Source organism: Limulus polyphemus, unplaced genomic scaffold (genome assembly GCF_000517525.1).
Source record: "Limulus polyphemus unplaced genomic scaffold, Limulus_polyphemus-2.1.2 Scaffold2688, whole genome shotgun sequence".
In the NCBI taxonomy this organism is placed as follows: domain Eukaryota; kingdom Metazoa; phylum Arthropoda; class Merostomata; order Xiphosura; family Limulidae; genus Limulus; species Limulus polyphemus.
Window position 1 is genome coordinate 129,093 of NW_013668298.1, and position 22,939 is coordinate 152,031.

Sequence of the window (22,939 nt, forward strand, 5' to 3'; positions counted from 1 at the left end):
CCACCAACAAATGTAACACTACCTCGTAGCCACCAACAAATGTAACACTACCTCATAGCCACCAACAAACGTATCTCCACTTCTTACTTACCAACAGACATAACCTCACCTCATACTTACTAGTAAACATAACACTACCTCTTACTTACCAACAAACATTACTCCACCTCTTACTTACCAACAAATGTAACCCCACCTCTTACTTACTAACAAATGTAACACTACCTCATAGCCACCCATAAACATAACCCCTCTTCTTACTTACCAACAGACATAACCTCACCTCTTACTTATTAATAAACATAACACTACCTCTTACTTACCAACAAATGTAACACTAACTCATAGCCACCAACAAATGTAACCCCATTTCTTGCTTACCAGTAAATTAACACTACCTCATACCCCCCAACAAATGTAACACTACTTCATAGCCACAAACAATAATAACACCATCTCTTTGTTCTCCTGAAGAAAAATAGTGAACTATTTGAAATTGCTCGAGTTTTGGGTCTTATTTTAAGTTTATTACACTTTATATGTGATCCTTTGTGCTAACTCTATTATCAAGATCTTTTAGGCAGAATTATACACTGACTTTTCTCTACTTTAAAATACTTTTATTTTCAAGCTTTTGGCTCTCTTATCAGAGCCGTCGTCAGGCAACAATGTACTGAATGATAAAATTCGTTTAACTTTGGAACAATAGATTATCTAGGCAATATGCTTCTTAAAAAACAACCACCTATTAGTTCCCAATAAAAATAACCACCTCATAGGTATTAACAAAAATAACACCACCTAATAGTTACTAACAAACATAACATTGCTTCATAGTTACTAACAAAAATAACACCGCCTCATAGATACTAACAAACGTAACACTGCTTCATAGTTACCAACAAAAATAACACCACCTCATAGTTACTAACAAACATAACATTGCTTCATAGTTACTAACAAAAATAACACCATCTCATAGATACTAACAAACGTAACACTGCTTCATAGTTACCAACAAAAATAACACCACCTCATAGTTACTAACAAACATAACATTGCTTCATAGTTACTAACAAAAATAACACAACCTCATAGATACTAACAAACGTGACACTGCTTCATAGTTACCAACAAAAATAACACCACCTCATAGTTACTAACAAACATAACATTGCTTCATAGTTACCAACAAATGTAACACCATCTCATACGCACTCTAAAATGTAACAGCACCTCATAGCCACAACAAACATAACAACACCTTAGTTATGGCTTTTTCTTGGTTGCAAATCCTGGATTTGCATTGAAGATGGTGTGGCGTGTGTTATAATGGTTCTTTTTTAAAGAAACCTAGAACACTTAGAAAGTTTTTCATGAAAGTTAACATGTACATATACTAATAATAAATGGTGTGTCACAACACAGGGACGATCCTTCACATTAGTTAACACATGTACTAGTAGTACATGGGGTGTCGCAGTACTGGGACAGTCCTTCACATTAGTTAACACGTGTAATAGTAATACATGGTGTGTACACAAACAAATTGTCCTTCACATTAGTTAACTCAGCACGGGCTCAGTTCCTGGGACCGACCTCGTAAGCACTTTTTGCTTGTTTTAGTTTTCATTCAATAACTTTTAAATTAATAAGCGTATGTTAAAATTTGGCAGATTATCAGTAAACATTACAATGCTTTCACATGCAAAATATCACATTTTTTTTCATTAAGGCTTAAGGTTTGTAAAGTAATGTTTTTCTTGTGCCTTATTTTTTTCTTTTTGCATGTTGCCTATCCATTATGCAAAGTAATTTTCGTTTTAAAATTAAAAATACTTTTGTGCATCAGAAAATTTTCAAATTTCACATGCTAAATTTTTATAATGTCTAGATAGTTATTAAATATTTGTTAAGAAAAACTTTATATTTTATTTGTTATTTTCACTAACAGATGTTTGTATGGGTTTGGTTGATTTGACCAATTTTGTAACCACTATTAAAAAAGGAAATGAATATAAATTATGCCCTTTTCGTTCTAGAATGACAAAAATTATAACATGAAAACATAAATCTTTAGACTAAATAGCTTAAATCTCATAATATTATACATTTTATATATATTTATTATATTGACTTTTCAGCCATGCCTGGCTAACAATACACAAGTTACAATGATGTGAGACATGTGCACTCATGTTACCGCATCCAATAATATAAAACTGACCTTTAGTCTTTACAAAGTGACCTGTCTTGGCTGTATACTATTTATGAATAAGTTCTTAAGTTTATTTTTCTTAAAACACAGAACAGTGAATAAAGAAGTAAAGCAAACAATTATCTCTTCTAGTTACGACCTTTGTATTCAGTTGCTGCTTAATGTAGGTTGCTAAGCCTATTAAAATTTTGCACGTGGAAGATATGAAACAAAATAATTTTTTTAGGTTTTATATATATACTTTTGGATGACTAAAAAATCATAAATTACTATATCAATACCATAAAATTCCACTATAATTTATTAAGCTTAGTAATTAAACTTTATTTCAGTCTAAAAAAAATATGAAATTTTGAACAGACTAGAGACACAACCTACCTCCTTGAAAACTTGATTCAAAAGAAAGAAATGATGTCCAGCCATGTTAAATGGCTGAGAAAGCCACTGGGGGGCATTCTGAGCTTCTGATTGGTTATTCTTGTCATATATAGAAGTAAGTGTATATAAGGGAGCATTTCCAAAAATGGAAAGAGGTGGGTGGGGTGCCACTGTGTTTGATTTTTTAATGAGCAATATCTTAGCAAACAGAAAACATAAGAGGCTCTTATTTTATATTCTAGCTTGTCAATATCGGTAAATTGAATTCCTCTTTTGTACAAAACTATAGACTTAGTATTTTCACTTCACAAACACCTAATTTGAACTAGTGTTGCATTCGACATACCACATGATACACAAAAATCAATGTTTAACTGTTTTGTTTTCATATTTACTTTTAAATTAAATAAGGTATAATACTAAAATTTGTATTATAATTTACAGTTTGATACCAAATTTATTGATATAAATTCATGAAATAGTAGTTCAATAAAATTTGAATGTGAGTCAACAAACACGATGACATGGCCTTTAGCCTTTGATCCATCCGGAAAGGGTTAACCCATGTACTAGTCACACACAGTTTGTCACAGTACTGAGACAGTCCTTCACATTAGTTAACACATCTATTAGTCTGTTAATGAGCTGTAGTAAGCCTTGTTTTGTCCTCAGTTAGTTATTCGTGACAAAATTAACAGTTGTTGAAGCTGTTGTTCTCGATTATTATCAGTGATACAATTTGTTTGTAAAACTTGCTAATAAATAAAATAAATTTTGTTTTTGTCATATAAACACCTCTTTAATCTTTAGTAATTGAGAAAAGTATATAAAAGTTGTTATGACATAAAAGTTCTTGATTAATTATTTAATTTATGACTAATTATATATCACAGATATCTAGAAGTACTGACAAATTCTAACAACATATAGTCAGTTTTTAACTGTCTTTCTGCTCATACTATACCTCCTCAAAACTTTGAATTCTATATCAGAAAAAATTAATGTTCACATAAGAAGAATGTGTGGTTGTTGAAGGAGTGAATTGTATAAATGTAATTTCGAGTTCAGTTGTCTGTGGCTTCTTGGAAGAACAAAAATTTGAAGATGATGTTCATATTATGATTTTTTTAATTAATATAACTTAGAAGCTGTTCCCCATCTTTTATGTAAACCGAAATTAATTAGGAATTTTTTTTATTGAAAGAGTAAACTTCTTACAGAAACCCGATGGCCTGATGTTTCCTGATAGAGCTACATTATTTATTACTGGTATTGAAGATAGGCAGTACAAAGATGAGAAGATTAACTGTAAGAATCTTTAGCTCTTATCTTGAGTTAAGTTTTCCTTCACCTTTATATGGGTATTGAAATGATGTTTCATGTGTGTTTTTTTGAGATTGTTAAATAAAATGTTCTAAAAATAACAACTTGGAAAAATCAACATATTACAAATTTAATTGCAGGTTGAAATTAGGCCACTTATATAAGTTTTTTATTAAATGAATTTAAAAATAGTTGCTTTCTAAACATGATATTCAGTTACTGCATAAATATTATGTGGTTATAGTGTTCAGTCTTTTGTACATAGTTACTCACCATCACATATGAGTGGTTAATATTTTTTTGTTTTACAATGTAATGGTTATTTTATCTAAACTTGCAGTTTTGTGGTAATTTTAAGATGGCATAAAATAAAGCTAGTTGTAAGTAGACACAAATCTAAAATGTTACCCATTTCAATTACGTTTATGATTTACTCTTAAAATGATAAATCTCTTTAAGTAATACATTATTTTGTAAGAGAGACAAACTAAAGAAATGCCCATAGAAAATGCTTTGAGGCTTAGTTCACATATAATTTCATAGATGGCAGCCAGCTTGAAATTTTCAGGTTGTCGATTACAATAATGTTCACTGAATGTTTTCACTTATAAAGAGTTCTACACTTCTACCTGGTATTATTTCAGGGATAAATAACATATTATTTTATGTTTTCATATAATTTTCTATGCATTCATAATTACATGATTAGATCAATATGAAATGATATTGATTTAAAATAATGTCTTGTAATGATTATCTGGTGCATAAGATGAATCACAGCTTTGTCATTATATGTACAGGTACAAGTGTTATTCTTGCCAATGTTTTTATGTAGGGATGATGCAAATGCCATCCCTACATTTACTTCCTTTTTTGAAAAGTTTTTCTCTAATTGTTAGCTATGTTCTTGTGCACCAGAATCAATACAAATGGGATAGTACTCTATATAGGCTTCACCTTTACACTGGATCATAGACTAATGGCAATATAACATATTCATGCATTGGTGCCATCTATTGATGTAAATCAGTAATAGTTAGCTCAGAAGGAAAACCTTAACTCTTACTTTCTCCTCACTATGTGTAGATGAAAGTTTTAAGTTTTTATCTCTAGAAAGAGTCATAAGTATCAGAGTATGTTTATTCCAGGTTAATGTAATGATGGTGTTCCTTCACTCACCATTAAACCGGGTTACAATGTAATGATGGTGTTCCTTCACTCACCATTAAACCAGGTTAATGTAATGATGGTGTTCCTTCACTCACCATTAAACCAGGTTAACGTAATGATGGTGTTTCTTCACTCACCATTAAACCAGGTTAATACAATGATGGTGTTCCTTCACTCACCAAACTGATTGTATGTTTATAGAAATAAAGTTTTTTGTGTTTGGTGTTTTGAGATGTCTTTTACTGTGTGAGTAAAAGGTGTCAAAACACCATATGTATAATATACACTCCAACACTGTAGAGCCTTTTTGTTTGATATGACACCAGCAGAACTATAGTTAATGCTACAGAGAAATGTATTATATCCCAAATGAGAGAGATACATAGACTTTATCAATGAAAGCCAGCATTTGTTTTATGGACTGTTGTTGAATTAAAAAGTAATAACATTATTGTTCATGCAGCTTGTTTACAGAAGTTTTAAAACAGTACTGTGGTTAATTACTGTGTGTTTAATATGTCAACATTTCTTCATTTGTCAGGGTGGGATAATGTATATGGCTTCAACATGTCATGCATCAGGAAAGTAGCTATTTCAGAACCACTTGTGGATGTTGTTGATCCAAAACAGGTCGTCACCAATGCCTGTCTATTAAAGGTGAGTTGGTCTTTTATGTCAATTTGTTTATATAAACAAATTAATTTTTATTGTAAAAATTTGAAATATAATATCATATGAGATCTAATACATCATTGTGTTTGATAGGAAATATACTTTTTTAACTAACATTGAAAATTCTGAGATAATTTGATGATTGTTTTTTTTTTCAATAAAGTGTATTTAATGTGATGTGTTAAGAACAACATAAATATTTTAATTGAATGAATATTTAACAATACCTAAATTCTAATGTTTTAGATTGCTAGGTAAGTTCAACTCAATATTTATTTTTTTATCAAAGTGTATATTACAAAATTTAAAAGGTAATTTTAAATTATTGTTAATGGTTTAAAGTCAATATTCTCACATCTTCGTGCTTAGATAAAAGGCTATAAAACATTTTATTTAAGGTATTATAAACCGAAGAATATTGAAAAGTGGTCTAATATTGTTACAGTAGTTTAGTTTTTTTTTTATACATAACTATTTTCTAGCATCCACTCTGTGTGCCATAGAATTGCTAAATTTATGCTTTTGTAAAAAAACTTTTTCAGGAAGTAGACCTCTACAATATCAAAGTAGAAGATTTGGTTTTCCAGTCACCTTTCCATTTGCAAGTTCGTCGTGATGATTATATTCAAGCCTTTGTTACATTTTTTAATTTAGAGTTTACAAAATGTCACAAACGAACAGGCTTCTCTACAGGTATTTAACGTTTATTAAATTTTCCAAATATTAGTGTTATTGAACATATTGTTGAAATGCAAAGCTTTGAAAACCAACAGAGATGCTACAGAAAAAAGTAAGGATGTGTTTCCTTTAAAATATAAGTTCACTGGTATAATAACCATAGCATGTTGTTTATCTAGTTAGTGTAAGATTTATGTCAGACAGACATACATCCTATGATATTTGTTGTGACTAGTATTTTTGGAAGTCACTTGATCACATGTATCTAAAGACATATATAACCACATTTCTGGAAGACATCATGTATTTGTTCGTACAGCATGTTCTGAAATACATGTGACCACATGTATACACACAGATATATTTCTGGAAGACATCTGATCTTGTGTATATAAATACATATATATATATACACACAGTATATTTCTGGAAAGCATTGATCACATGTATACACACAGATATATTTTTGGAAGACATCTGATCTTGTGTATATATATATATATATATATATATATATATACACACACAGATATATTTCTGGAAGACATCTGATCTTGTATATATAAATACATATATATATATACACACACAGTATATTTCTGGAAGACATTTGAACATGGAATCTCAAACAGCATGTTTCAAGGCTTAAGTAACATGCTTTATGGTGTTATGTTTGAATCGAAAAATGTACGTAGATTGTGTACGTTTAGAGGATACTGCCATTTATTACACAAAGACTTGCCTGAAGCTACACAAATGTGTGTTTGAAATTAAACGTACTGCTGGAAAGTTTTATTAGGACATTAGAAATGTCAATAATGCTAGATATGTGACGTACTGCTGTAAATTTTATTAGGACATTAGAAATGTCAATAATGCTAGATATGTGACGTACTGCTGTAAAGTTTTATTAGGACATTAGAAATGTCAATAATGCTAGATATGTGACATACTGCTGTAAAGTTTTATTAGGACATTAGAAATGTCAATAATGCTAGATATGTGACGTACTGCTGGAAAGTTTTATTAGGACATTAGAAATCTCATTAATGCTAGATATGTGGGGCATTTTTAATAAATGATTATTGTTTGTGTGAATATTTAGCAGTTAAACATTTAATTAATATTGTAATTTACAGTTTTAAATGTTTTTTGAGGATTTCATTAAGATAAAAATTTTCTGTAATTCTTCCAGTTACATAGTTATATAAAAATCAACATCTATGTATACATTGTACAATAGGCATTAAACTACTGATGTTTTATAAATGTTTTATTTAGTGTCATACTCACTAGCAGAAACATCACCCTATGGGCAGCTGTTTGTGGAACTAATTACTTATTGTAGTATTCATATCTAATTGAAAAACATTTAGAAAAAGGATATTTCTGGGAAGTACTGCATGGGAAGAGTGTTCAGATTGTATTGTAATGTTTTTATATATTAAAAGTGGTACCCTTTATTGAAAAAATAAGTTTTTTTAAGAACTCATTTCAGTAGTACTAATATTTACAAATTACATCAATAAAGATGTAATCAAACCCTCATGTACAGTCCTAGTGAAAGTCGTGTTCTTGTTGTGAAGAGAGTACTTATAGTAAGAAGATTATCTTTGCTTGGTGAGCATGTTTCATTGGTTAAGTAGTTCTGTTACATGAAAGCAGAGTCTTCCCAGGGTTTCAGGTGATACTACATTGTTATACAGACATGTTTAATATCTTATTACCCTTTTTTAATGTAAACAGTGATTTTCAACATGTATCTTACACAACTTTGTTTTCCCAGCACCAGAAGCTCCTCACACCCACTGGAAGCAGACAGTTTTCTACTTTGATGATTATCTTACAGTGAAAAAAGGAGAAGAGGTTTATGGAGTGTTCAGTATGAAACCTAATCCCAAAAACAAGGTTAGTACAGGGTGTTCAGCATGAAACCTAATCCCAAAAACAAGGTTAGTACAGGGTGTTCAGCATGAAACCTAATCCCAAAAACAAGGTTAGTAAAGGGTGTTCAGCATGAAACCTAATCCAAAAAACAAGGTTAGAATCAGCACTGAATGAAAACAAGGTTAGTATAAAGTATGTGATGCAATCAGCACTGAATGAAAACAAGGTTAGTACACTTGATTAAGGCTATAGTTACTGTGTAGATAATATTTAAACTGTATAAAACCATCAGCTTATAAAACAGAGATTTTAAATCTTGATAAAGTGTAAGACTTAAATTTAGAATTTCTTTTTAATCCATCTAGTGTATTGAATTTAATACAGTTTAATGTAATTAATTCTGTTTTGGTTAGATAGGGGGGACCAAAGTTTATAATTATTTAACAAACCTATATTCTTTATAAATCAAAGCATGTAAAATAATGAAGGTGACTAGGTTATAACAATAGTAACTATAATTTTAACTGCAGTGGCTTTTGGAAGAAGACTACATAAGAACCCTTAAGCTGTGGTGTTCAGTGATAGGTTTAATTGATACTTTTATTCATTTATTATACTGGGACATATTAAAGCAATGCTACAAAAAGTAAAGTTAAAGATAACTTGAGTGGATAGTGAAAGAAACTTTATTACAAATTTCAATAAGCTTGTGTCGTCATTATTATGTTACAAAATATTTGTTCTAACTGTCACATCTTGTAAGATCTAGATTCTGCATGGAATGCTTACAACTTTGGTTTAATACTGTACGAGTTACTGTTTTTAGATTATATAAAAATACCTGAAAGTATACTTGTGAGTTAAGGCTTAAGTGTTGCTGACTACCTACGTAAATAAGAACTATAACTGAACCTAGTAATGTGCATAACTAAATAAATATATTCAAACTATATTACTTATAATGATTAGAATCAGTTGCATACAATTGTTCTTAATTCAATTTTTGGCCATAAACCTAATAATATCTTGAGTTTGTTTAGTCCATGAGGCTTAGGTTAGTCCTAAATCCATATACTAAACTAACAATGCAGAATAGTCGTTATAATAAAATGTTAAACATAAAGTTATGTTAGAAATAGTGAAAAATGAAACTACATACTTATTAAATATCCTAACTAACACTGTGCATCCACACTTTGGCTTGACTTGTTTAGGCCAATGTCCATTTAAGAACTACCACACCACGATAGAAGTTATAGTTGGCTTGGTCAACTTAGTAGATTTAGGTTAGTACTAAATCTATAAACTAAACTAACAATGTGAAATACTTTTAGATAAGAACCAACACTGTTGATAAAAGTAACCATAAAGAAAGGATAGGATGTATCAAACTTACTATCTCTACTGTTACCTTTTTTTAGTTTATTACTTTTGTTAAGATGATGCAATGTTTCCTTACCTGCCATGATGTTTTTACTTATTTATAGCGTGATCTGGACTTCAGTATTGATGTGGACTTTAAGGGTGATCTGTCAGAGCTAGGAGAAAGTTTTACATATCGAATGCGTTGATACCGCCTACTTTGTATTACAGCAGTTTTTATTCAACATCACAGTGCTTCCCTTCCTGCTTTCAGTGTAATTGTACAGTCTGTAACTGTTGTATCAGACTTATATGAGCATCCTTATCAATGTTGTACTTTCATTTGGAAAACAGAATTGATTAAATTGTCCTAATTGTAACTGTTGGTTGTTTTTAGTAATTCAGAATGTTTTTGTTTTTTTGCCACAATTGTAGCAGAAACCACTTATAGGTTCTGTATGAAATATTTTGACAGAAGTTTAATTATAAAAGCTCAGAATTTCAAAACATATTTAATGAAACAAATCGCAAATTGTCCATACTCAAGTTTCTAGCTGTTTCTAAATGTCTGTAAAAAGATTTTTTTTAAACTCGTGCTGCTGTCTTTGATACCTTTTCATGCTAAGTGACTGTTAGTTTAACAAAGTTGATTATATAACAGGCTTTGTTTTATAATATATGGAATTTCAAAATATACATCTTAGTATAACTGTTTTAATATTATCTTTGAGATTGTGATGAGGTTTGGCTTGTTAATTTTCAAATAAATTATTAATAATTGTTTAGATGAACAAAAAGTTCAATGCAGTACATTTGATAACTTCGTTTTTAAAGCATATGATTCCAGTTGTTCACCATCAGGTGCCTGATTTTTGACCCACGTCAGTTTACTGATGCATCATAGGAATGTCTATTTTCTAACCCATTTATTATAACTGACATCAATGTACAGTTTAAAAATATATAATTCAACAAATGGTTCCACTCCCAAAATATTAAAAAAAAATTAGTTATTCATTGTCTCATATAAGCTTGTATTTTTCTGTTTAGCATTTTTGATTCTTGCAGTCACTTGTAATTCAAGCCACAATTAGACGATATGGCTAACTCTCGGAGAAGTAGACCAGTAGATAAATGCTATCACTCAGTGCATAACATTAAAAATGAACTAAAAGATCCCACAATTAGACGATATGGCTAACTCTCGGGGAAGTAGACCAGTAGGTAAATGCTGTCACTCAGTGCATAACATTAAAAATGAACTAAATGATCCCACAATTAGACGATGGCTAACTCTCGGGGAAGTAGACCAGTAGGTAAATGCTGTCACTCAGTGCATAACATTAAAAATGAACTAAATGATCCCACAATTAGACGATATGGCTAACTCTCGGGGAAGTAGACCAGTAGGTAAATGCTATCACTCAGTGCATAACATTAAAGATGAACAAAATGATGTTTAATGTGTTAATATCATTATGAAGAACTGAAACACGAATTATTGTAGTTATTGTTTTACAAGATTTAACTTACATTTTAAACATTAAACAAATAGATTAATGAAAACTCTCGAGAATAACTACAGAAAAAAAAATATATATATTGTACTTAAAATATAGTAAATCTGCTCAATGTTTGAGAAGGTTTGATTTGGGTGCTAACCATATTCCTGGATGTATTTCAGAAGTTTTAAGTTGTGAAGAGTTAGTATTTTGTGTGTTTAAAGTATTAGTTATTTAAAAATGTAGTAATAAATTTTTTTGGTATTCATTACACTGTAAAAAACAAAATCAGGTGCTGTAACTTTGTAGTATTTATTGTTATCCGTGTATACAGCTATTCAACTTCCATATATATTCTGTGGTTGGTGTCATATTTCATTTAACTGAAAACTTTCACAACACTGGCCAGATTTATAGAAAATGGGAATGTTTAATTGAGCAACTTTTCATGTTACTAACTAAATTTTACAGTAACACAGTCCAGTTTTAAGAAGTTTAAACATTCAACCTGGCAACTGTTCTTACTACTAAGTTTTACAGTAACACAGGCCACTTTTATAAAGTGTAAACATTCAACCTGGCAACTGTTCTTAGTACTAAGTTTTACAGTAACACAGGCCACTTTTATGAAGTGTAAACATTCAACCTGGCAAAAAAACTGGTCTGTGTTACTGTAAAACTTAATATAAAGAACAGTTGCCAGGTTGAATGTTTACACTTCATAAAAGTGGCCTGTGTTACTGTAAAACTTAGTACTAAGAACAAAGGAATGTAAACATTCAACCTGGCAACTGCTCCTAGTACTAAGTTTTATTGTTCTGACAATTTTTCAAGCCAGGAGCTTTCCAATTTATTAAGATTATATTTTTTCAAAATATCATTTCCTTATTATTTTCCTAATTGAAAGAGAAATTAAAAGCAAACATTTTTATAAACTATGAGAAAATAGAATGATGAAATAGATTGTCAACTGAAAGCAGACCGTGTTCTTTGTAACACAAAGTGAAGAAGATGATATGTTTCAGAAATGCAACTTCCAGTTCCCCGAGTATTAGAAATTGTGTATTTTTGCTGAAATGGGTAAGAATATTTCAAAATGTTGGGTATACAGCTTTCTAAGCAAGTGATATAAGATCTGGAGAAGTATATATTCTTATTTTATGTGTAATATTTGTAGATATGAAAGTATGCATATGGCCTCATCTTAAAGCAGCTTGCGAACAACCTAAGTTTTCCAAAAGCTAAGTAAGATGACATTATAGTTTTATGGCCTTAACAAGCTATGCATAATTTAACACTACAGTGCTTCTTTCTAGAGATGTTCTATGCATATATGTGTACTTAAATGTGGTGATATTGGGATGGCTTTACAACATTGCTGTTTGCAGAATAAAATAGGCTGTCATCTATTACTTCAATGATTTTAAAGTTGCATTCCATTATGAAACACTTGATGAAAGTTAACATAAAAGAAATACCAACACTTATTTGTCGTCATTCGTTAGAAATTACAGTTTTTAAAAATGTCTGTTTCAAAGCCATTATCTAACTGATGTAACAGTATAATACAGATGCATTTCATAAAAAACAATATTTGTAATACAGTTTTAACAGTGTTGTGTATTTTATAATAATAAATTGAACATACTTAATTTTTGGAAAAGTATGTTACTTGATCTTTAAAAAACATTTAAATATTGATGAAGCTAAATGATTTCCTTCACATTTTCTAATTACTCTCTCATTTTTTAGCTGTTTTAAATAATGTATTTCCTTAAAAAGAGAATTAAATAGCACAATAAGAATTAAGTTTCATAAACTAGAAAAAGAAGAATAAACTACCTTTTCAATAGGTATTTCATTTCAGCGATTTTATCAAAAATAAATACATTTTGTGTTACCAAACTTTGTCAGTGTTGTTCATGTTAATTAATATTACATCTATTGTATGTACTAGTCTCTTTTTAATTAAACGAATAAACAGAGGTGTGCTACTTTTAACAACATTTTTAACAACTACTTGAGGTTGGCCTAACTTAACTCAGTGGTTAGGGAGTTTGATTGGCAATCTCCTCCGTGCAAGATTGAAATCCATCACTGAACATGCTCTTTCAGACGTGGGGGTGTTATATGGTGATGGTCAATCCCATTAATCATTGGTTTAGAGAAGCTGAAGAATTTGAGGTGGGTGGTATGATCCCAGTATTCATTGACATAGAATAGCTGATGAGTTTGAGGTGAGTGGTATTGATTGGTCGTTTTTTTTCCCTCTAGTTTATCATTTCAAAATTAGAGACCGTTAACTAAGATATCCCATGAGTAATTTTACCAGAAATTCAAGAACAAAATAAGGCAAACAGTTAATACAGTTGAGGTGTGTTGTATTAATAGTGATTTAATTGCTTTTCTCCCTCTCAAGTGGGTAGACGTCCCATATAAAATCTGTCTTCAGCCATATGTATATAGTAATGTCAGAAATTTATATGTCTTAACAACTTTTTACACCTCGTATGTTGTAAGCTGTATTTTAGTTTTATTTAGATGTTTGCATTGTTTTTAACTTCATATGATAAGTGAATGACAAATAATGACTAGAACTTCATTAAAAGTGTAGGAAAAGATTTGAACACTAGTTACCTCTGCGACTGAAGGTGGAGAGAGAGGTAATATTCCCATTGTGTGTGTGTTAAGGTGGAGAGAGAGGTAATGTTCCCCTTGTGTGTGTGTTAAGGTGGAGAGAGAGAGGCAATGTTCCCCTTGTGTGTGTGTTAAGGTGGAGAGAGAGAGAGGCAATGTTCCCCTTGTGTGTGTGTGTTTGTCAGCAAGATATCTCGAAAAAAGTTGGTATATATTTGGACTATGACTCAACTTAGAAGTGATTAGTTTTTGGAGAGTCAAGGTCACGAAAATCCAAAAAATTCTTATCTGTTAACATGGAGACTGATTTTCCCTCTATTTTTGCTCTATAACTCAGTCAAAAAATGATCAGATTTTGATAGAACCTGATGGACATATATAGAATGTTATTCCTCATTGTCCTACCAACAATATTTCGTGTTCGTTGATAATTTCGGACATATGGACAGATTTTCATATTTTTTGAGAGCCAAATATGATCAACACTGCGTGGCAGGGGTATGCACTCTACTGAGTGCCCCAATAATTAATGCAGAGTTATTGTTGACTGATTATGGAGTCAGCCAGTTATTTCAGCACTGAAAATTAGATTTTTTTTCAACGAAGTATTAGAGATGCGTGAAGTACTGTACAAACAAGAGAATTAGTAAGTGGAATCTCTGTTGAGGTATTATTTATTTGTGAAGTTATGCCTGTTATTAGTTATGTGGAACTTGTACAGGTTGTCCTTGTAAGATTTGTAGCAAGAGAAATAAAATGCTTTTGTTCCTGTTAAGTTTGTGTTTTTACACTTATTGGAGAATCTAGTAAAAAAACTATCCAATAAGAGAAATGGTGTCAGGAGTGAGATTATTTTGGAGAAAATGAAATTCAGTCTGAACTCAAAATGATGAAGCAAGATCAAAAATTTGCTGAAAGTGATAAAACAGTGGAAAGATTTGGTATTTTCAATTTTTTGCAAAGCTACTCAAGGGTATTTGTGTTATCTGTACTCAATTTAGCAGTGATAGGCTAGAGAGAAGGCGGTAGTCAATACCACTCACCACCAACTCTTGGACTTCTTTTTTTTGTGATGAATAATTGGATTGACTGTCACAGGGCAGCAGTGATATAGAAGATAACATGAAAGCACTATAAACATAGATGCTGTAATGGGTGAGGATATGCCAATTGGGCAAAAGAAACTATATCTTCAAAGGGAACTGCCATTTGACAGTGGAACTTGAATAAATTAAAGTTACAGATAACTACAAGAAACATTCATGAATTACTGAATCATCAGGTTAAATAATGTGGAAACATTAATCTTCTTCTGTTAGAAATTTTCAAAACTTGAAGTTAGTCACAATGGAAGATGTAAACCACAGGATTATAGGTGTTTCAACTGCAGTTTAAAAGAATATGCTGCCATGATTAATTGTTACTATTGTAGTGCTAGAAGTATTTGAAGTATGATTGATGAGTTCAAAGCAGTTGTGGAAACTGAGGATTTTGATATTATGGATATCACTGAGACTTGGTTGGATTTGAATAATTTTGATGAGAGAAATGTTTTGAAGTACCAGGCCACAGGTTATTTATTAGAGATAGAGTATTGAAAAAAGGGGGGAGGAGTGACTTTATATGTGAGAATTAAATTGCATCCTGTGCAGTTAGAGCATATTAATAGCACTGGGGTTGAGTCAGTTTGGATTGGTATTAATATAAAGGGAAAAGTCTTGTAATTGGGATTTGTTATAGACCACCAGATCAGGATGGTAGCTGAAAAGATATTGTTATTATGGGAGATTTTATTTTCAGGGGTACTGATTGGGAAAATTTTGAGCCTGACAGTGAGGATGATAGATTTTTGGAAATTATTCAGGATACTTTTTATACACCAAGAGAGGAAGGTATATTAGATTTAATATTAGCATCTGATGTGAATATGATAGACATAGTTGTGGTTGGTGAGCATTTAAGTACAAGCAACCATTGAACTATTAAGTTTGAAGTTTTACTACATGTAGAATTGAAGAAGAATAGTACTCTGATACCAAATTTCAGGAAAGCCAATTTTGATGGAATGAGAAGTGATCTGGCTTCTGTAGATTGGACTAAAGAGTTGGGAGGGGATCTTGACCAGATGTGGGAAGCATTTAGGGAAATATTAATATTCGTACAGAACATACATATTTCCTACAGAAAAAAATGGGCAACGGAGCGGAATATACCAGTATGGTTTAGTAAATGTTTAAGAGATCATGTTAGGGATAAACATAATAAATTCAAGAAATTTAAACTTACTGGAAATAATAGGGACTTGAGGACTATAGGAAATCAAGAGAGCTGACTAAAAAGGAAGTTAAAAGGGCAAAATTATATGAAAAAAGGTTGGTTGAGAGAGTTAAATAAAACAATAAGGAATTCTTTAGGTATATGATGGGTAAGCAAAATGTTAGGATGGGGATTGGGCCTCTTAAAAATGATAGTGGGGAGCTGATCTCTGAAGATTATGAGATGGTAAACTTATTAAATAATATGTTCTCTTCAGTTTTTATAAAGAAGATACAAGTATTATGCCTCAACCAGAGCACTTAATGTATAGGGGAAAATATTGATCTAAAAGATGTCATTTTAAGTTATGTAACTGTAAGAGAAAAGTGGGGAACCTAAGAATTGGTAAATCCACTGGACCAGACAACTTTTATTTTAGCTTTTTAACAGAACTTAAATATTTTAGTTGTGAGTCTCTAGCTAATATTTTTATAGGTCATTGAGTAGTGGAAGAGTATTAGAAGATTGGAATTTGGCTAATGTGAGTCCAATATTTAAAGTAGGTGATAAACATTGTCCAGCCAATTATAGGTCAGTTAGTCTTACATAAATAGTTAGAAATGTTTTGAAGAGTGCTACAGTATCAAAGTGCCAGCATGGTTTCAGTAAAGGAAAGTCCTGTTTAACAAATCTTCTGACATTTCTTGAGGATGTTACTGTAAAAGTTGATGAAGGAAATACTATGGATTTGGTTTAAATTGATTTTCAGAAAGAATTTGCTAAGGTGCCTCACAAAAGTCTTGTTACAAAAATTAAATCTGTGGGTGTGGGGGAAATGTTATTAAATTGGCTAGAGGGTAGTAATAAATTGAGTTAGATCTGACTGGATCACAGTTAATGTTGTTAGTCATTCCAGAGTCAGTATTATTAATATAAATCACAAACAAAAGAGAACCAAGCACAGTGCCCCAAAGAACACTGCTTGATTGAAGTTTGTAGATGACATTAAGATTTTTGAAGTGGCTAATTGTATCGGCAATACTGCAGACTTACAGGGAGATTTAGATCATTTGATGCATTGGGCCTATATACGGCAAATGATGTTTAACTGATAGGGCTAATAGGAATTTAGGTATCATCTATAGAAACACTGAATACAAGACAAGTGATATTATTGTTTCTCTGTATAGATCACTTATAAGGCCTCATTTGGAGTATTGTGTACAGTTTCGGGCTCCCTTCCTCAAGAAAGATATTTAATTGTTGGAGAAGGTTCAGAGAAGAGCCATTAGGATGATACCTGGGATGGTGGGATTGTCCTATGAGGAGAGATTAAAATCTCTAAACTTGTTTTCTCTGGAGAGGAGAAGGATCAGAGGAGATTTGATTGAGGTGTTTTAAGATTATTAAGGGTATTGATAATATAGATCCATCAAACTTTTTTGTGTTTAGCAGTGAAAACAATAGGATAAGGGGTAATAAATTAAAATTTTGGTAGCGTAGGAGTCGTCTGCACTTTATACAGTATTACTTTTCAAACAGGGTGATTGGCTTTTGGAATGAGCTGCCTTGAAGGGTGGTGGAGGCAGAAAATGTAACTGAGTTTAAAAAAAGATTTGATGAATACAGGAGTGGTTATAGTTGTTAGCTGGAAGGGACATCCTTGATGGGCTAATAAGCTTCTTTTTGTCCCTTTAAAATTTTATGAATTGCAGACAAAAGTGTGTAAGAAGAAAACATATCAAGTAAGATGAGTGAAAAAGAGAACTACTATACCTGTCGAAAACATGGACTTTACAGCCGATATTTTGATGAATCAACAGTTGATAGTATACTATGTAGAAAATATCCTGAAGAGCCCAAAGAAACAACAAATAATTTCAAAGGTTGAAGCTCAGCTGAGAATACCTCAACTGAGATAAGGAGTTTATTGCCAGTTCGTGAGCCAAAGGATTCATTGATGGAAAGCTTTGAAAGTATTGATTGATATTGATTCTACAGTTACAACTGTTTGCTCTGATCTAGTAATGAAAGCTTGGAAACTGCATCCAGAGATGAAGAAGGAATATGGATTGATGAGAACAACAATATATTTCCAGGAAGAGGAACGCTAGAAGTGTAGACAATTGACATTGAAGAATAATGAATATTGTGAGCTAACTTCTGTTGAAACACAGGAATCAAGGTAGACTTGCTTCAAGTAATTTTGTTTCTGTGAGCAAGAAATCCCTCTACATGATATAACGCCAAAGGAAAGAAGATATCATACCAACAAGAAGTGGAATACTCATACCTGGACATCACAATATATGAACCTTCACGTGTGGTCCTTCCACATCAAAGAACATAAGGGGACTTTACCACCTCATCTAGAAGAGTTGTAAAAGTCTTACAACTGACCAACATTACATGTTACGTGATTTGTTCATACACAAGAGTCTATGCCCACCTAGAGTTCTTTAAAAGTGAATTCTCGCGCTAATGTTTGGAACATTCTTTGAAAAACCAAATATTTCTTGTATAACTTTTTACATGGTGTGTTTAAAGTACTCTATACGAAGGAAAGTTGGGAATATAAGATTTATATATGAACAGTATAACAAGTCCAAAGGAAAATACCTTTACATGTTGTCGAAGTTATCAAGTAACATTAGCCTCGAGTTTATAATTAAAAGTGGTGCCCTCTTTTTTTTCTTTGTAACACATCCAGATATTTTCTTCTTATGGAAACACTACAGAAAATTCCATTAAGTTTGCTTTAAAATGAGAGATTTACTGATATTGAATGTTACGGTAACACGGTCTTTAGTGTCTTACGAAGGGCGTTTTTGCTCGAAACGTCTTACAAAATAAACTGGAAAACGTTTTAATTTGGATGTATCAATTTATTATCATTTATCCAAGTTTATCAATCCTGATAGAATACCACATGATTTGAGCTAGTCAAATAAAGTATCTCGTAAGATTGACGCTAGATATGCAACACCAATATGTCAGTTGTCAAGACGTCTTCCATTTGCAAATTAAACTGAGACTCTCAAAGAAATTGAAGCTATGGGAGAGCAAGGACGTATAGTATCAGGTACTTGTTCTTGGGTGTCACCTGTTACAACTGTGCAGATAAAGGATGGATTCATAATATCCTGTATCTACTACGGGAAGATGAATGAAATCATAAAGAAAGATGGCTGCTCATTGCCAAGGATTGCTTCTTTTATGGATATTTTACCTTCTTCAAGAATGGTTTTGAACATTGGCTCTGATAAAGCAAGTATAAGAAAGGCAGACATTACTGCAGGAAATGATTTGCAACAGTTTGTTGTGTTACCACTTGGATTATGAAATGTACCTGCTAATGACTGATGACAATTTTTTCTCTGGGCAGTCCTGGAATACCGTACTCGTCTACTTGGATGATAAACAATGTATAGCAATATTTAGCATATTATTAACTCTCAAAAGCAGACATAGACATATTATTAACCCTCACAAGCAGTTTATACCAATAGACACACCATATTATTAACCCTCACAAGAAGTGTATAGCAATAGTCATTGCATATTATTAACCCCCACAAGAAGTGTATAGCAATAGTTATGGCATACTACTTATAAGCAGGGTACATTAATAGTCATGGCACATTATTCATTCTCACAAGTAGTGTACAGCATTAGTCATAGTCTTCGCAAGGGTGGCATGTAAATTGGTTAAATGTTCCACGTTTTTTTTTTTTGGAATTATGGTCGAAAATATCGTTAACAATGATAATATCCAAATGATGAAACAATGCATTCCAATCTTTGTAATTAGGAACTTAAGAAAGGTATGTTTAATTAGCTACACTAATTACCAGGTTTAGTTTAGTTTCTCTCTCTAATAATGAATTTTAGACTGGTTCAGAGTTAGCTCTGTGTTACAACTCTGGGTACGGAGCTGGTGATTTGGATTTTTTCAATAACAAATATTTTCCACATTTTAGTCTGTGTGTGCGTTATAAGAGTGACAGTCAATCTCTTAGCGTGAAAGGTAGGGTGTTATTGAAAGGTAGTGGTCAATAAATCAAAATTAGGAACGGGGGCATGTAGCTTTAGTAGTTTTGCTATAAGTACAAAATTAACTGGTTTATTTTACGAGCATGTTTCAGCTCATATGATAATTGTAACATAGTGTTTTTTTCCGTGTGTTTCTTTTTCTTTTCAGAAAATGTGCACCTGGTAGTCTCCACTAAACAAATACTATCCTGACACGAGTGCAGACATGGAGCTTCCATCTTGAGTTTTAAGAAGTTCAGTTTTATGACTTTATATTTATGAACTCGGTGTGCTTGTTGGAAACACATTAAAAATCTTAAGTCTATCGTAGTTTCCACACAGATTTCGCGCAGAACAGTTATTTAGGGTTCATTAACTAGATGTTCCGAGAATATCACGCTACGAAGTGTGTGTTTGTATCTCTCTCCGAACTCGTCGGTCGAAATGTAAAACGTACATACCAATCAAATGAAAACAATTACAACTTTTGTATGTGATACTGTGTGTTAACTTCTTAATCAGAATCAAAGTTATAAACATAAGGCAAGTGTTTATAGAAATAGAGAAAGTTTAATGTATCAATCCTGTGTAAGCTCCATAAAAAATTAAATTCAAGATTGAAATAACTGGATGTTACAGTTCAATTAAATTAACTGAAAACACTTCCAGTTCTCTACCAAAGAAAGAGTTAGAAGTCCAGTAAAAGCTACGTTAACTAAACACGATAGCATTAAACAGAACCAACTTACACACATAGCCTTCCTTCACTGTAAGCCCAGAGCAAGAGCGTGGCATCCCCTGGCCATTATCCTATTATAAGATAAAATATTATCTCAAAACGTCACAAGCTAGTGCTTCAGAAACAGGGTTTCGGCCGTCTTGTAGTACAAAGTTCCAGTTCTGGTTCCGGTTTTTAGTTTCTGTAAGAGAGCACAACTAAGTGCTGATTAGTTGAGCCACATCTCGTGCACATCAGAGGAAGGAAAGTTTCGTTGTCTACTTGAGCAACTCTGTATCCAAACGAAACTGAAATTTCTAAACATTTACATGTTAATTAAGGAGATGGTTAAAGTATGGAACAGTCCTGGACCACAAATCCAACATCGTTTTACTGAAATATATATTAAAATTAGACATCCAATGACAAACTACTCTTACCTGAGTATAAATTTTTCCGACATAGATTGAAGAAATGACATACATTTACAAGACTTAAAAAATCTGAGCAACACATCTGCTGTTCTAATTTAAAGAATCTGACGAAGTGTCCTTTTTTTTTTTACCCAGTGTTGCTCATCTCACCAGTGCATTTGAATTGTTTAGTAATTCAAAAGTTTTCCAGTAAGTTTAGTCTTGGAGGAATTGGTTTGTTTCAAATGTTCCTATAAAGCTACACAATGGTTACCTGCGTTAGATATCCCTAATTCTGAACTGATAGACTAGAAGGAAGGCAGCTAGTCAGCAACAAACACCGCCAGTACTTGGGCTACTTTAATTGGGATTTGATCGTCTCTTTTATAACGCACCTACAGCTCAAAGAGCAGAGAAATTTTTGGGACTACGGTACATAAACTTCCTGATCCTCAATCAAGAATTCTGACCACGAAGCCACGTCTGAATCAAGGATAATATGACTTTATTTTGTAACTTACTTCTTTTAAAAAACTTATCCACGAGGTTATCAGATAGCACTTAATGGTAAATATAATAGAGTCCGTCAAACTATTAAACGAATATTTTGAAATAAGAAATTAATATATTTTACAATAAAATTAAACTTATAATACTTAAATGCAACTGATGAAAGAACAACATCTATATCTCAGAAAAGGAACACTTGAGGAATATATATGGAAGGAAATGTGTTCGTAAACAAAAGCTTTGACTGACTTTCAACATTATTATTCGGATAATAACATACAAACCTGGAAATCACACAGCTTCACTTTTGATGTAAAAATAAATTGAAAAACAAAATACATCTTCTATTTTAATTTCAAGAAACATACTTTAAATTAAACAATATTTTTGCTGAAGTATCTTGACTATCTCAGAAAACTCGATTGTTATTCAAAAACTGGAAGTTGCGAAATATTCTTTGCCAGAGTCTCATTCACTAAACGCTAAACACAAAGCATAATTATCTGCTTTCAAACTAATAAAACAAACAGATACAATCAGTAACGGTTAACCCGATTCAAAACTTCTAGTCCCTGATTACGAGAGTACAATACTAGAGTAACTTCAATAAAGGGTAATAACGTTTGGCTGTTTTCAAGTTTTTAACTCTCTTTCTTTTTAATTGAATCCTAATGAAATAATGCCCATAATGCAGTACCACGAGTCCATGACACCATAACCATATAATTCATAATACAGACCTATGACCGCTTGACCGTATAATATCCATAATGCAGGACCATGACACCACGACGATATAATGGAGGACCATGGGTATCTTTATTTATTATACGAACGGTGTACAACCAACCTGTTTGACGTGAGATCTCTACCGTAAATACACCGTTTGTATAATAAATAAACACCTATGTTACAACCAACGTGTTTGACGTGAGATCTCTACCGTAAATACACCGTTCGTCTAATAAATAAACACCTATGTTACAACCAACCTGTTTGACGTGAGATCTCTACCGTAAATACACCGTTTGTATAATAAATAAACACCAATGTTACAACCAACACGTTTGACGTGAGATCTCTACCATAAATACACCGTTCGTATAATAAATAAACACCTATGTTACAACCAACCTGTTTGATGTGAGATCTCTACCATAAATACACCGTTCGTCTAATAAAT

General features: G+C 32.0%; 1 protein-coding gene across 1 annotated transcript in view; it reads left to right on the forward strand.

Annotated features, from left to right (window-relative positions):
* LOC106467640 (protein arginine N-methyltransferase 1-like) overlaps positions 1 to 10,950 on the forward strand; it is a 24,658-nt gene extending 13,708 nt beyond the window's left edge. The window contains exons 6-10 of the mRNA XM_013928014.2: positions 3,817 to 3,904; positions 5,631 to 5,746; positions 6,304 to 6,454; positions 8,226 to 8,347; positions 9,814 to 10,950. Coding sequence (XP_013783468.1) covers positions 3,817 to 3,904; positions 5,631 to 5,746; positions 6,304 to 6,454; positions 8,226 to 8,347; positions 9,814 to 9,897 — 561 coding nt within the window. The 3' untranslated portion in view covers positions 9,898 to 10,950. The remainder of the gene's footprint in view (positions 1 to 3,816; positions 3,905 to 5,630; positions 5,747 to 6,303; positions 6,455 to 8,225; positions 8,348 to 9,813) is intronic.
* Positions 10,951 to 22,939: the final 11,989 nt, after the last annotated feature.